The 15,435-nt window shown below is 36.2% G+C and overlaps 1 protein-coding gene across 1 annotated transcript; it reads right to left on the minus strand.

Moving 5' to 3' along the window:
- Positions 1 to 1,631: 1,631 nt before the first annotated feature.
- Positions 1,632 to 10,044, minus strand: LOC121424402 (probable 60S ribosomal protein L37-A). Its single transcript, XM_041620071.1, has 4 exons — positions 9,954 to 10,044; positions 5,017 to 5,152; positions 3,321 to 3,405; positions 1,632 to 1,833 (listed from the first exon to the last, which is right to left on the minus strand). The coding sequence occupies exons 1-4, from the start codon at positions 10,002 to 10,004 to the stop codon at positions 1,773 to 1,775; spliced, it is 333 nt and encodes a 110-aa protein (XP_041476005.1). The 5' UTR covers positions 10,005 to 10,044; the 3' UTR covers positions 1,632 to 1,772.
- Positions 10,045 to 15,435: the final 5,391 nt, after the last annotated feature.

The following is a 15,435-nucleotide window of genomic DNA, read 5'->3' on the forward strand; positions in this document are numbered from 1 at the left end:
ACTCATCTCTCATGTTCATTCAATCTACTTCGCTCAACAGTTCTTATCACTACCTGCCACGGACTTTACTTTACATCACAGAAATTTCAGAGAATGCTAAAAACACTACAATAGGATCCAATGTGGATCAAACTGATCAACCAAATTGACTTCCTTTCCACACATATAGCAATGATGTTCTTTTCTATAATGTGCATTTTCATGGCTTTTAATTCATTCATTCAGATGACACGATCATCTACCTTGCCTGCGGTAAAATTTTGGATTTTGTACATCACCTGAGTGCATACCTCACTGAATTCTATTCTAGTGTATAGGTTTCTCATGAACTTTCTTGTGCTGTAACATCAATTCCTCCTTTCAACCACACAGTGAACCGTATCGGGAGAAAAATACCATGTGGGCTTGGGACACCTTGAAATGCTCAAGAGTCCCAAGTAAAAAAAAACTTAGAAAATCCCCATTCACTGCTATTTCTAATGATCATCCAATGTTGCAGTTTTCAGTGCGCTGTGAAAATAAGCCCCGAAATTTTTTTTTTATGATATAAGCACCACAAAATCCCTCAAGATCTTCCCCCCCCCCCTCTTCAAATTTCTTGTAGATGTCCTCCTCAGAACAGAAATGTGTTTTCATCACAAAGAATTGGGAAATTACATTTTTTCCCTTTAGAAAAATTCATGTAAAGGTACTAAATTTCCGTACTTTATTTCTACTGCTTTTAAGGGGGAAATTTGCCGACACTACGTCAGTTTTAATAATAGCAGAACAAAACTGAGAAAAATCTTGGTTAAGTTTTGTGATGTAACATTCAAGCAGTTCCTCCGTATATTTTGTGATAAAAAATTCTAGAAAGGGCAATTTTCTCCAAAAAAAATGAGAGAATTGCATTTGTGTGGGGATATCAATCAGACACATCATTTAGTACCCCTCCTATATGAGCAATATTTTTTTATTGATCAGTGTCCTATTGAAAATTTGAATTTATGGAATTTATAGTTAACGATATGTGGGGGAGCTGCTCGCATGACTTAGTAAATAAAAAGAGCTTCATAATTTCCAAACTATATTATTCTTTAATGGATTTCCTTCAAATCTTCTCTCAATATTTTTCTCCCAGCTTTATTTTTATTTTTTAACCAATATATCATCAGGGTGAACTTTACCTTTCAAGGAGTTCTCCAGGCTGAAAATAATTATCTGAATATAAATCTAATCTAAATAGAGTTAACTTCACAAAGCAAAATGCTGAAAATTTTATCAAAATTTGAAAACAAATACGGACGTATTTGAGCTTGCCTAGAACTCTTTCACCAAAATGCAAAATTTTCAAAATGTCATTACTGTCCTTGTCTGATTTTGATCAACAAATTTTCAGTATTTCGTTGTCTGATCTTTCTTTCTGTGTTCAAATCATATTATTTTCAGCATGGGGTACCCCTTTAACATGGCAAATCATGAGTTGTTTTATAGCATTACCCGTCTGTGATTTTTCTCTTTTCATAAGCAACTGGTAGTGATAAAACCACATGCAGATCACCAGCACTCAATTCATAAATTCAACATCACACAAGTTCCCTTGTACTTACTAGATATGGACAACATATTGATGTATAAATGGAAACAATTAATTGGTGATTCTGTGAGGATTTATTCACATCTTACGAAGGGAATAGTTCTTTGAAGAGTCTTTTGCATTTTTTTTGAGAGATATTGTCTACTGCTTGCTGTTCTTGGTAATAACTGGTAGTGGGCCATGTGAGATTAACATCTTAAGATGAAGCTGCTCCTCGGGCTCTGGGTTTGGCTTTGGTGCCTTCACGGAATCCATTGCTGTATTAAAAGGGAAACAAAGATAGGTTCGAGACACTAAATCCAAAGAGAGTAATGTACACAATGAACTTGTCATGATCCTTTCAATTTCATAATCAAATGTTAAAAACTAAATCTAGATATCTTTACAGAGTTAATGAAAACTTATCAAAAATTGTGAAGATGAATTGTGAGCCAACAACTTGTAAACTAAATGAATTTACTGATGCAGTACCTTAGAAACCAGTCTTAACCCTATATAGCCCGGGGGGGGGGGGGGGGCCTAAAAGGCCCCCCCTCAACATTTTTCGCGATAATTTCTAAATGCAAAAAAATAATACGCTGAAATTTCATGACTTTTTTCTTTCACATCTCCCGCACATTTTGAGACCCTGTTTGCGAAAATCGGGGGTGTACTTGCGGAGATATAGCACATATTCGTGACCAATGTCACCGAAAATGGCAATTTCCATTGACTTTTGTGTGTACAATGTATGGGTTTTACAAGAAGTGTTGTCAGATGAATGTTTTTTTCTGTTTTTTCCTCACATAACTTTCTTTTGGGCTATCACCAACTAGTCTAGATTTAAAAAAACAATAAAAAATAGAGATTTCAAAACAAAGAAATACATAATAAATTAAAAACAAAGAAATACATAAGAATTTGGAAACACGGAAGGAAACAAGAATATTATCGCGAAAAATTAGCATATGCGCATAATTAATTACTATAATAATCTAATAATTATAATTATTTCAATACAGTTGAGTGAGCTGTCTTTTAGATTACATGACTGGCTACTAACATGCTTGATTCCGTTCCATTTTCTCAAAAAATGGGGGGAAAACTACAAAAAAATGAAAATTCCTTGAAAAAATTTGAATATTTGCATAATTAATTAGATAAATAAAAAATGATACTAAATATCACAAATTTGACAACGCATTCTTGTAAAATACATGAGACACCCACACACCAAATTTGGTCGCAATCGGTCAATAAACGGCCGAGATCTGAGGGGGGGGGGCCTAATAGCCCCCCCCCCCCCCGGGCTATGCAATTTCAAAATAGCCCGGGCTATATAGGGTTAACTATAAAAAGCCCTCGGCTTTACATGCTGCCTTTCCATGAAAAACGGAACAATTGGTTTTTTTTTCTTTCATAATTTACTTTTCATGATGTGAGATATTTTCTGTCTGCTCTACAGGATGTCACTAGCCCCTAAGTTCTGAAATGTATAGCTGGCTCAAAAGCAAGTAGCTCTATGTTTTTATTTTCACATGAAACAATAATACATCTTTCCTCCTTTACTATAAAGAAAATCATTCTACAGATTTGCTCCCTTCTGTCATGCGATGGAAAGTCAAAACAGCCTACTTCAGTAGCATCAAAACTTCCAAATGCACCTTTATAGTTTTGCTTTACTCCATGCAATATCTCCAACTAATGAACAATGCTGTGTATTATTTGTATAGTACTAATGAAAGCATATATTTGAAGAAGTTACCGGAATCTCCTGTTGACTGCCCTGAGATGCCTGATGCGTCCAGTGCCAGTAGTCTTTCTGCGTTTAGCTTTCACACTCCAGTTATCTACGCAAAACCAACAAAAAATATTTCATTACAAAGACATTTTTTAAAACATTCTGTTTTAGGCAATTCATATTTAAAATCAAAATAATCTTTCTAGCTACATAAAAGGGAACCTGTACGTACATCAGATACGGACAGAGCTTTACGGGAATTAGGACACTTTTTTTCAAGAGCATCCCATGTGTCATAATTTACTTACACAGTTGCCAATTTGAAATCTACATAGTATTAGTGATCTCAATTTTAAAGCAGCTATAACTTTCTCATTGCTTGTCCGATTTCTTTCAAACTTTCACCATTCTGTTTAATTTATTTTTCTCCTTCCCAACATAACATTTTATGGCCAAGGCTGGATTCCCCTTTAATTAAGGTAGATGTACAATTCAATCAAAGAAAGGATACAGCTAACCACTCTATCAGAAGTAAATTGAATTTGTGTACTATTATTAACAATGTTTACTTCACATAGCTCATCGAAGCGGTTCAAAGGTCAAGCCTATTGTATTTGTGATGTTTACAAATGGATCAAGGGATCTACACGAGATGGGTCTGGTAAGAAACCTCTCATTTTTCAAATCTATAGCAGATTTTTGCACCCTCATACATATTTGGTGTGTGAAGGTGTATCATAGATGAACAAAATACAACAAATTTACGTGATTTCTAGGTCTAAAGACGGATTTCTTCAGGGAATCCATCCGTGTGTACATGTCTCACTTAGGCAAGTATGGGGACTGTGTCAAGGCTCTGTGATGTAAAAGTATACGGAAAAATATTTTTAAAATATCAGAGTCCTCAAGGATAACCAATACCAACCTCAGGGCCCCATACCACAAAGGTTAATGATTAACCGCTAACTGAACTGGCCTATCATTAAAGGTCAAGTCCACCTCCGAAAAATGTTGATTTAAATCAATAGAGAAAAATCAGACAAGCACAATGCTGAAAATTTCATCAAAATCGGATGTAAAATAAGAAAGTTATGACATTTCAAAGTTTCGCTTATTTTCAACAAAATAGTTATATGAACGAGCCAGTTACATCCAAATGAGAGAGTCGATGATGTCACTCACTATTTCTTTTGTTTTTTATTGTTTGAATTATACAATATTTCAATTTTTACGAATTTGATGATTAGGACCTCATTGCCTGAAGCACAAAATGTTAAAATAATGGAATTCCACGTGTTCAGGGAGGAATGAAACTTCATTTCACATGACAATGACGAGAAAATAAAAATATTTCATATTTTATGTAATAAAATACAAAAGAAATAGTGAGTGAGTGATGTCATCAACTCTCTCATTTGGATGTAACTGGCTCGTTCATGTAACTATTTTGTTGAAAATAAGCGAAACTTTAAAATGCCATAACTTTCTTATTTTACATCCAATTTTGATGAAATTTTCAGTGTTATGCTTGTTGAATTTTTCTCTTTTTATTCAAATCAAATTTTTGTTGGGGTGGACTTGTCCTTTAATCAAGAGCACCGTTGCATGCGCATTTTAGTAGACTGACTATGAACTAATCAGATTTCTTCTTTCAAAATATTGATTAATCGTTAACCTTCGTGTTAGGGGCCCCATTTCTGTTTTTAAAATGAGTACTTACATTTCCTAATGGTCTTACACGGGTATGAACAGGCTGCGCAGGAACACTTCTGGATGTGCCAGCTACGGCGCCCACACCTCCTACAGAAGGTGTGGGTCTTGTTATGGCGCTTTCCAAAGCTGGAAGTACCCTTCGTCTGTTAAGCAAAAATAATTGTAAAGATACAGTTAGTTGACAAAATGCTAACTAGCATCTAGGAGTATATCGGTCAGCTTATACAATTTGTTCACATCTATAGGCACTGTGTATGTACTACTGGAAAGGTCAGTTCCTATGGTCCAATTCACACAGTTCATTTGGAAAAAAAGAATGCAATTGTTTGTTTAGAATAAAACATGTTGATCTATCTGTGTTGGCAATCTTCAGTGTAGTAATTTTTTATCTTTCTAAATTAGTTAGATTTATGTCAATTTACCAGATTGATGTAAGTTGGATCCACTGTGATATGGTGACAACTAACCTCAATTTTAAAGACTCATAAAATCATTGATATTGTTTGCTGCAACTAGACCTAGATCTGCTTTAATTTTTTTATAGCTAAAATGAAGCAATTTTCAGAACAAGGGTTTTGACATTTGGTCACCAGTTCATTTTGTTAGTGCTGAACAGTAGTCTATAGATATGTAATATCACTAATTGTAGACCTAATATCAATTATCACTGATGTCAACCAAAAAAAAAAAAAAAAAAAAAAAATTATGTCATCCTGGACCTGAACTAAAAATACAAAAAATTTGTGATTTATAACATCAATACCATGAAGGATCAATCACATTCCTTCACTGATTAGTTGCTCATTATTCTAACTCAAGCAATCAATCAACTACAATAGAGAAAGGTAGATCTACTAGAACTGTGGAAAGTATGGTGGCCTGTCAAACCTATTTCCCCCCATAATGCTTTCAAATCTTTTCTTGAAACAATGCTACTGCTAGTGCAAACAAAAAAGGTGTTTGGGATGAAAGTCCCCCCTGAATCCATGATTGTCCCTTCGATTCGCCCCTCACTCCGAAAGCATCGGTCAGGAAAAGAATAAAGCGAATCGGAAATAAAAAGGTAAAAGCAGGCCACAATATTTTTCACGAAGCCTGGATCTATCAACATTGCAGTTGGTTGATTGGTTCTATTTCTTTCATTCCGACCTCTACATGGTGTTCAGTCTGTGATGGATGACATGAACTTTTGTCTAATTCCATTTTTGTATAGTCTAGATTTCAATATTTTCCAAGCATGCAGTTTCCAAGAGAATTATTATAAGAGTGGAAGGGCTTATTGTTTACGTCACGATCCTTGTTGCGGGATTGTTGCAGTACCTTCATTTTTTTAATGAAAACCTTTTTTGATTTTGCAAACATGTCAACTTTTCCTGGGGAAAGTGTGACCCCCTCCCCCTTTGGAAAATCTTGAATCCACCCCTGCATGAACATGTAATTTTTCTTGAAATCATGAATTTGAACTAGATCTAGAACTTTAATCAGTAGAGGCGCACAACTGGAGACTTGCTTTGCAAAAGAATGAAAGAAACATCAACAAAAGCGGAATTTTTTCCACCCAATTTTGCCTCACTGAGGTCAGAAGCCCATTTGTTTTGTGAGTGGATGACGACAAAAATCCTTATCAAAACAAAAGTAGACAGTGAATTTTTAAAGTAGACAGTGGAAATGGGTAATTTTTCATGAGGAATCTGCTCATCACATTTTTATTTGCTGCCAAGCTAATCCTTTTGCAGCAAATGTAAATTGGACACTGTCTGTGAAATTGGATACCCAAATTCTTTACAAGTCAAAAGTCTCTGATATTGGAGATAATCTCTCTCATGGGAGACAGTCTCCCATATTGGCTGCACGCGCCTGAACTGTTAATTTGTTCTGTTACACTTAAAATCTAACATTACAATGTAAGTACGGTAGCAAGCACACACACATACACCCTCCCTCAGTCCTCACGAGAGAAGAGGTGGTAAACTTGGCGCTAATGCAGTTTCGTACCAGATCTATCTGACTTCAAGTTCAAGCAAATTTTCCCAAAAGAAATTGTTTGCAAATGTCATGGCATGCCTCTCAGTCACACGACTAGATTCTATGCCCACCCTTTACCAAATAAAGTGATCAGGAACGGCTGTATTTACTATTACGGCTTCGATCTCAACAGAATCATTTTTCTGATTAAGGCCAAGAAAGAGGGAATATTAATTTGCATTTTGCTCGCATTCATTTTCAAAAATTTGATTCATTAAACCAGGCCTCTACAAAAAATTTTTTCGTCACTTGCCCTGTTGGGCAAGTGATGAAAAAATTTGCTTGCCCGATAGAAAAAACTGCTTGCCCAATTTTTTAAATAATTTTTTCATTATGACGGCACTACTCTTATTTTTATTAAGGTATACTAAATAACAATTGAGAATCATGTCCAGTATAAAAGAACACACATTGATAAGGATATTTTCAGCAACGTAGGCCTGAGTCTTTACGTTTATTTTGGAGAAAAAAAATCAATATTTTATGGCTATTTAAGGTTTTAAAAAACCCTTCAACAAAAGTTGCTAAAATTTCATATTTTGCATCTTTAAATCCATGAAATGGCTACCTGCGTAACATATTTCCTTCGAATTGCTTTCATTTACCGTAGTTGGAAACTATAAAGAAAGCCAGTGAAAAATGTTCAGCTCTTTATTGACTCGAAAAAATTATTCTATCATCAAAAGTGGAGTGGCTAAAATTTCACATTTTGCATCTTTAAATCCATGAAATGTCATTTCATGGATTTCATGGTCATTTATTTTCCATATTTCCTTGATTGAAAAAAAAAATTATTTGGAAACCATCAAGTCTTTTCTTCATCATTTTATGATGTTCCACTCGGTCAATAATTTTATCTACATGTTTTCACATGCTACTTTTTTTCTATTTTGAGGAATACCTGTTCACTTATTAATGATTAGTAACATTGTTTAATATTGTATGATTTTTAAGTAATTTTTTTCACTATACTTAGAATCTTGGGTGTGTGTGTGGGTGTGTTTGTGTGGGTGTGACTGTGAGTTGAACTTTGATATAAATGAATTCAATATCTAATTTCTACTTCGCCTATTCCAGTACAATAACCTGTACTCGGCCATGTAATAAAGGCCCACATACCCTAACTTTTCCTGAAGTTCTTTGAAAACGCAGACTTCTACGAAAATTGCATTTCTTTATGGGGGAGTCTAAATTTGGTGAGAATGTATTCATTAATAACTTAAATATACATGACAATGAAGAAATCATCAAACTTTATTGGAAGTTTTGAATAATATACCCGAAATGTAAACTCTGTCTGAAACAGAAAATCACCATCATTGAGGCCTTTACTGAGCGAATTGTCCCCCAGAGCTCTGGCAGAGAGACAGAGCTCAGACTGGCTAGCTAGTATGCACACGTGTGTGAGTCTCCCGCCGGCCTTGTAAAATAGATGGAGCTTTGTTTGATGATTTATTGTCTGATATTTACCTCATCCCCTCAAAAAGGGAGACAAATGAATTTTAAGTTATAATTAACAAATACGGCAAGTTATTTTGGATGTTAATAGGCCGTTTTGAAAAGCAAAGCCGAATGACATGACAACTCACCAATGCGAGGTTACTAGACTCTGTGATTTATTTCCTGTGTAATTCTTATTTTATCACAGAATTGTGATATCGGAAGGGGGAAAATGTGCATTAGAAATTGCACATGGTGGTAGTCATAATGGACTCTATGCTACATTCAACTGTTTCCCGGCCATTGCGTTGATTTTTTTCATACCTGGTACCATGTATGGAAATATGTGGTACAGAAAAAATAACGCAATTTCGGAATTTGAAACTGCACTACTCGCTATTTTTTAAGGCTGATTCATGATTTTGAGTTTGGATTTTGGATGATTTATGGAAAAACGAGGTACGGTATAGAAAAAAAAAGACGCAACAACCACTTGCCCGATCGGGCAATTGACTTTGAGAGGTGCTTGCCCGCACGTCATTTTCACTTGCCCCGGGCAAGCGGGTTTGTCGCGCCCTGCATTAAACTTTTTAAAGACAAAAATTGAAGAGCCCGGATGGGGGATTTAGCATGTAAGTGCCCTAATAATGGTGGCTGCACGATAGCGAGTCGTCTGTGTATGAGTAATTAAAAAAAAAAATGTTTAAAAAAATCCTCTAACACTAGTAACAGACGGATGCCACTGCCAGATGTCTACTTAAAGTCTACAGCCATTCCAGATATTTGGGAAATTGGTGGGCCTATTCACCTCAAGGCGAGACTTGCCCTTGCCACATTTGCGAAAGATTTCTGTCATCGAAATTTGCTCGAAATCGGCCGGGGCGAAACAGCATTAGCGCCGCAGTCTCAAGTCATGCAAGTCTTGGTACTTGGTAGGAATCCTCCAAAAGACGCCATAAAGGTGTTTAAACTGGAGGTGTGTCGCGTACGGTCACCAACTTAAGTCAAGGCAAGCATCGCCATCGATCCCGACCGAACATGTCACTGGTCTGGCCACTTGTGTGGTTAGGCCCTATACCGGGACTTTTGTCAATAACATGAAAAGGTTTTAATTAACATTGTTAATAACATTTTCGCGGTTACAGGCTGATGGATACAAAACGCGCATGCAAGTTAAGATAAGATTACGGGGATACGAATCATATTCAATCAAATATGCCCTCGTACTTTTTAGATAATCCCATCTCACTGTAATGGTTTCTGATTCACGTAAACGAGCCACATCGTAGACGTGAATTCATGAACACTATGGCCATCAAATGACACTTTTCCTTCCAACAAATAAGGAAACTACTTTTACAAAATGATCATATTATAAAACTAATAACACATTAATGTATACAAGGTTGTAAATACTTATTAATAATAATGGATTTTCTTAGATTACATAGATTCTTTGGGAATGTTAAGATCACTAACCATCTTTGTAAAGCAGCAGACTGTAAGAGGTCGACCAAGAGATGGCCACATGGGGTTTCGTTCTTCGTCGTCGCGTTGCGTCTTGTGAAAATAGTCCAAGCAGTACCGTGTACTTGATTTTTTTTATACTGCTAGGGAAATTTATATATATATATAATTTCGGGATAAATATGAAACGAACGCGAAGCGCGAACAGAGAACTTTTCATATTTTGACTAGAAAATTTAACGTTTTTCACACTTTTTTTATATTAAGAATGAACTCTTGCATGCGGCTATTCAATTTAACAATCTGTGTACCTTAATTTTCTTTCTTTCTTTCACTAGCGTACCTATGGGGGGAGCCCGGGGGGAGCAGGTGGCAGAGCCACCAGTGGCCCGGCCCCTCTTTTGTAGTTAAAGACTTTTTTTTTGTCAATGTCCTTTATATCCTGTTGAGCACAGCCCTTTTTTGTTTTAGTTTTTTTTTTTGCTTGTCATTTTTTTTCTGGTGCGAAATGTACGTCCTTTATATCCTTTTGAGGACCTTTCTTTTTTTTTGCTTATCATTTCTTTTCTGGTACGAAATCTTTTATTTGTGGTTGAAGACCCTTTTTTTTTGCTTGTCAATTTTTTTGGCGGACGACTTTGCCTACCCCCCTGTGGAATATCCTCGGTACGCTACGGCTTCCTTCCTTCCTTCCTTTCTTTCTTTCTTTCTTTCTTTCTTTCTTTCTTTCTTTCTTTCTCTCTCTCTCTCTTTCTTTCTTTCTTTCTTTCTTTCTCTCTCTCTCTCTCTCTCTCTCTCTCTTTCTTTCTTTCTTTTTTTGTTTCCTTTCTTGTTTTTCTTTCTCTTCTTTCCCTTTTCCTTTTCTCTTTCTCCCTTCTTTTTTTCGCTCCATTTTTTTATTTTTCCCAACGGCAGCGCTGATTTACCAATGATATCCAAATAAGTGTGTGTGTGGGACAGGGGCGTAGATAGCGGGGGGGGGGGGATGGGGGGATGCATCCCCCCCAGAATTTTAGGTGGGGGGGATGGTGTGTACAATCATCCCCCCCAGGTTTCTGTGGGGGAAGAAGCAAAACTATACAGTAATAAAGCAATGAATGCTAGTTAAAATCAATCAATAATAATAATCATAACGTACAGCAATGACAAACATGATCAAAATTGGACTTTTATTCAGAGTCAATCATCTTATATGCATTTACAACTTGCAAGTTTTAAGTAATAACAACTGTCTTGCGTCGTCATATACATTTAAGGATCGTTATTCAGAGTTTCACCAAATACATTTCCTTATAATAATTATGTATTTGCAAAGGAGATAAGTTCAAAATATTTCATTACAGATTTAAGAAAGTGTCGCTTAATCACTCCCTTTCAGAGCAATTGCTTTCATAACACATTAACACTGTTCAAACGAATTAATAAGAAATTACCTATACACATACACTGACCCTTTTCCCTGCTGGCCATGTCCTCAACCCCTACTTTGCAAAGGAAAGGTGAAAATTTTCAGTCTCTAAGGAGCGAGTTAGTAAATGAATGATTTTGGAATGAAAGTGCAAATTTTGGATGGCCTCAGTGATATCCGGTTTTTTTCACTCAATATTCACTCCTTAAAGAGTGAACTATTTCACTAATTTTTTTCAGAGTACTTTGCGCTTTTCAAAGAAGGTAGAATCATCCAATATATAGACATGCCTTAATTCACGAAGGCAGATTGAATCAATCCATGGATAAGATTAATTTATGGTCTAAGATCACAGAACAAGCCTAACTCGACCCTCAGCGTGTTCATTGTCGGTAATTTTAAACAGAGTGTGCTTATCATTTTAGTGTCCGCATATCTGCACGTGGATAAGAAATATAATGTTGAGCTTTTTTTATTTTACCCCTATTACTATAATTGTAATTGATATTTTTTTAGTTATTTGGCTGTTTATTTGTTTATTCCTTTAGTTGTTGATTCATTCGTTTGATCATTAACAATATCGCTACTTTTAAAAGAGTATACTACTATACTAGTAAAATAAGGAATACTAGTTATTCTAGATCATGTTTAGCAGGACTGTCATGACCAAGATGATAACTAGACATCCGACAAATGACATTTCTCTTATGATCATCTTTACTCATTGTCATTAATCAAACAAAAGATTACTGCCATGAAAAATGTGCAAGGAAGTTTGTTTATTACTGGATGCCCTGTTTATTGCTGAAAGCAAAGTGATTAAAAGACACACGAGATAATCCATGAGGCAGATCGTGTTATTTTGTTATCTTTAACTCGTCTGCTTTGGCCCATGATATTTTGTTTTTATCGAGTACGTTATCTCCTTCATTCTTTATATTTATATATTAATTAAATATATATATATATATATATATATATATATATATATATATATATATATATATATATAATTATATATATATATATATATATATATATGTATATATATATATATATATATATATATATATATAAAGTATGACCCAGCTAGGGATCATCCCCCCAGGTCTAAGGACCTGTCTACGCCACTGGTGTGGGAGGGGGTGTCGCACCCCCCCCCCCCTAACGACGGCCCTGGGTATAAATCTCATTGAACAGGCAATGCGAGCGAGAAGCTATATAGCCATGGCTCTGGGAATTGTGGGGGGGAAAGACCAACATTTTGTGTTGAGACCTTTTTTGGGGGGCTTTGCTTGTTCTCCGGTCTATACTGACCTTTATTGTCTCATGGTCTATGATTATCTACCAACCCCCTATTTCCTTTGGAGCAATGGACCTTCATTTTTTAGTGATCTCCCTTAATTTGTTTATTTTTGCCTGTTAAATTTACTTCAGCGCCCCCTGCCCCCCCAAAAAAAAATGTTCCAAGGGTCCTGCGGGAAGCACTATAATTTTCAAGTTCAAGCTTAAGTTCAAAATAATCTTTCCCTCACCTTATTTTTATTTACCGTGCATGTATTTCTCTCTCTCTCTCTCATTATTCCTCCCTCTCTCTCTCTTTTCCCTTCTCTCTCTCTCTTTTCCATTCTTCAAAAATTTCACTCCCCCTTTTTGCACCGCCAATAGTGGGGTCAGCCCTTGAAACCGCCTAGTTATGAAAAAGGTACTGTAAACAACCCAAGATATCAGGGCAAAGTTTCTCCATGCAGATTACGTACCGGGGCTTATTAAAATGTTAAACTGACTAAAACTCTATAGTCTCTTTTTGGTGGTGTTTATTTCCTGCTTTTAGTTATTTCTGCATTCAGATGACATGGATTAGTTATTCGGGGGGAGTTTAGGGTAGGCCTATTCTGCAGAGAAGCCCGCAGAGATCGAGGAATTGTCCATTTGTGGAAAGCATCCCCCCCCCCTTGGCGGTATTTTTTTAACCAATGACGAAAAACGGCAAGCCTGATGATGACACCCCCCCCCCCCATATACAATAATGAATTCTGACATTCGCATGAAGTGAGCCAGAGAAGTGCAATTAAGATAAATAACAAACAGCATAATCGAAAACGACAGGAAACAGACTGTTTTGCAAGGTAATCGGAAATCAATATAGATTCGATAGTGTGGGTGTGTGTGACAGAGAGAGAGAGGGGGGGGGGGGGGGGCAACATGGATGAAATCGAACAAAGCGCATAGCGAGTGAACATAATTATACACCCCATAATGGGATGGAAATTTAACCCTTTTCTACAAAAGACACGCCCTTGTGGTATTTAATGGTTAGTTCAGAAAGTCGTCAACTGGAAAATTGTCATTAAATTGCCATCGACATAATTTTTTTTAAGCTCCCATAGAAATATTAGAGAGATATATAAGCAAATATGCACATAAAACAAACCATGACCTCTAAAACAACTTACATGAACACACATAAACGTAACAAGGGTCGGTGGCGCGGCCGGGGGAGGGGGGGGGGCTGGGCAAGAGCAGAAAATTCCTGGTCATATCATGGTATGAATAGGCAGTGCACAATGAGGCACAAATTTTGAGGGGCCAGATATAGAGCATCGGGCAAAGTTTATTTTAAAAAAAAAATGCAAGCGAGCGAGCGAGCAAGCAAAAATTTCGACATTTTTTTATAACAAAAATCAAAGTTTGTGATAGATCTTTGTATCAGTGGCGTAACTACGGGGGGCATGGGGGGGGCTCGCCCCCCCCCCCATCGACTGGCCAAAAAACGGGGAAAATGAGAAAAAGAGGGAGAAAGAAAGAGAAACGTAGCGGGAAAGAAGAATTTATTGATCATTATAATTAAATTATGTTATGTTATATTACATAAGAAACATTTTTTCATAACTTTATGAAACATAATAGGGCCTATGTCTTCATTGTTCCTGGTGCTCGCATTGTCTGTTTAACGAGATATATATAATCCTGTTGTACTAAAACCTCCCGTTTTCAAGTCAATATACACTATTAGATCGCACTTCGAGTTGTATTGCTTTATAGTGACATATGCCAGATATGGAGCATCGGGCAAAGTTTATTTTTTAAAAAATGCAAGTGAGCGAGCGAGCGAGCAAAAATTTCGACATTTTTTATAACAAAAATCAAAGTTTGTGATAGATCTTTGTATCAGTGGCGTAACTACGGGGGGCATGGGGGGGGGCTCGCGCCCCCCCCCCCATCGACTGGCCAAAAAACGGGGAAAATGAGAAAAAGAGGGAGAAAGAAAGAGAAACGTAGCGGGAAAGAATAAATTATTGATCATTATAATTAAATTATGTTATGTTATATTACATAAGAAACATTTTTTCTTAACTTTATGATACATAATTTGCTCAGGGCCTATGTCTTCATTGTTCCTGGTGCTCGCATTGTCTGTTTAACGAGATATATATATAATCCTGTTGTACTAAAACCTCCCGTTTTCAAGTCAATATACACTATTAGATCGCACTTCGAGTTGTATTGTTTTATAGTGACATATGCGTCTTTTTCATAACTTTTTAAATGATTTCCCCATTTTGAGGTCTTAATATAAAACATTTCCTGTCCGTGCTTGCGTTCGCATTGGCGGATTGGTAATTATATCTGCTTTCATGAGTCCTTAAAATGTCCCTATAATCTGAATATCAAAAATTTTCAGCTCGCGCTTCGCACTCGCATCATTCGGTTAGTGAAATACGTATAATGAATTCCTACAAACAACCTCTAGAATGTTCCTCTTGTTAAATTTTCAGCTCTCGCTCGCAATATATGATTAGTGAGATGCAAATGATAATCATGATTACAATGACTACAAAAAGTGATCCCTACATGTGTTTAGATGTATAAATTCTAACAAAATCAGCAAGCGCTTTGCACTTGCATTAGATGACTATGGTGAGATATGTATACTCTTAATGGATTCTTTAAAAATAGTCCTCCAAAAGTCCCTGTTTGGGATCAATATATACGAAAACTTCAGCTCGCGCTTCGCGCTCACATTGTTTGTTTAGCGAAACAAGTATTATCATGATTTAAAAAAGATGCTTATAATATGTCCCT

This window comes from Lytechinus variegatus, chromosome 11, assembly GCF_018143015.1.
Source record: "Lytechinus variegatus isolate NC3 chromosome 11, Lvar_3.0, whole genome shotgun sequence".
Taxonomy (NCBI): Eukaryota; Metazoa; Echinodermata; class Echinoidea; order Temnopleuroida; family Toxopneustidae; genus Lytechinus; species Lytechinus variegatus.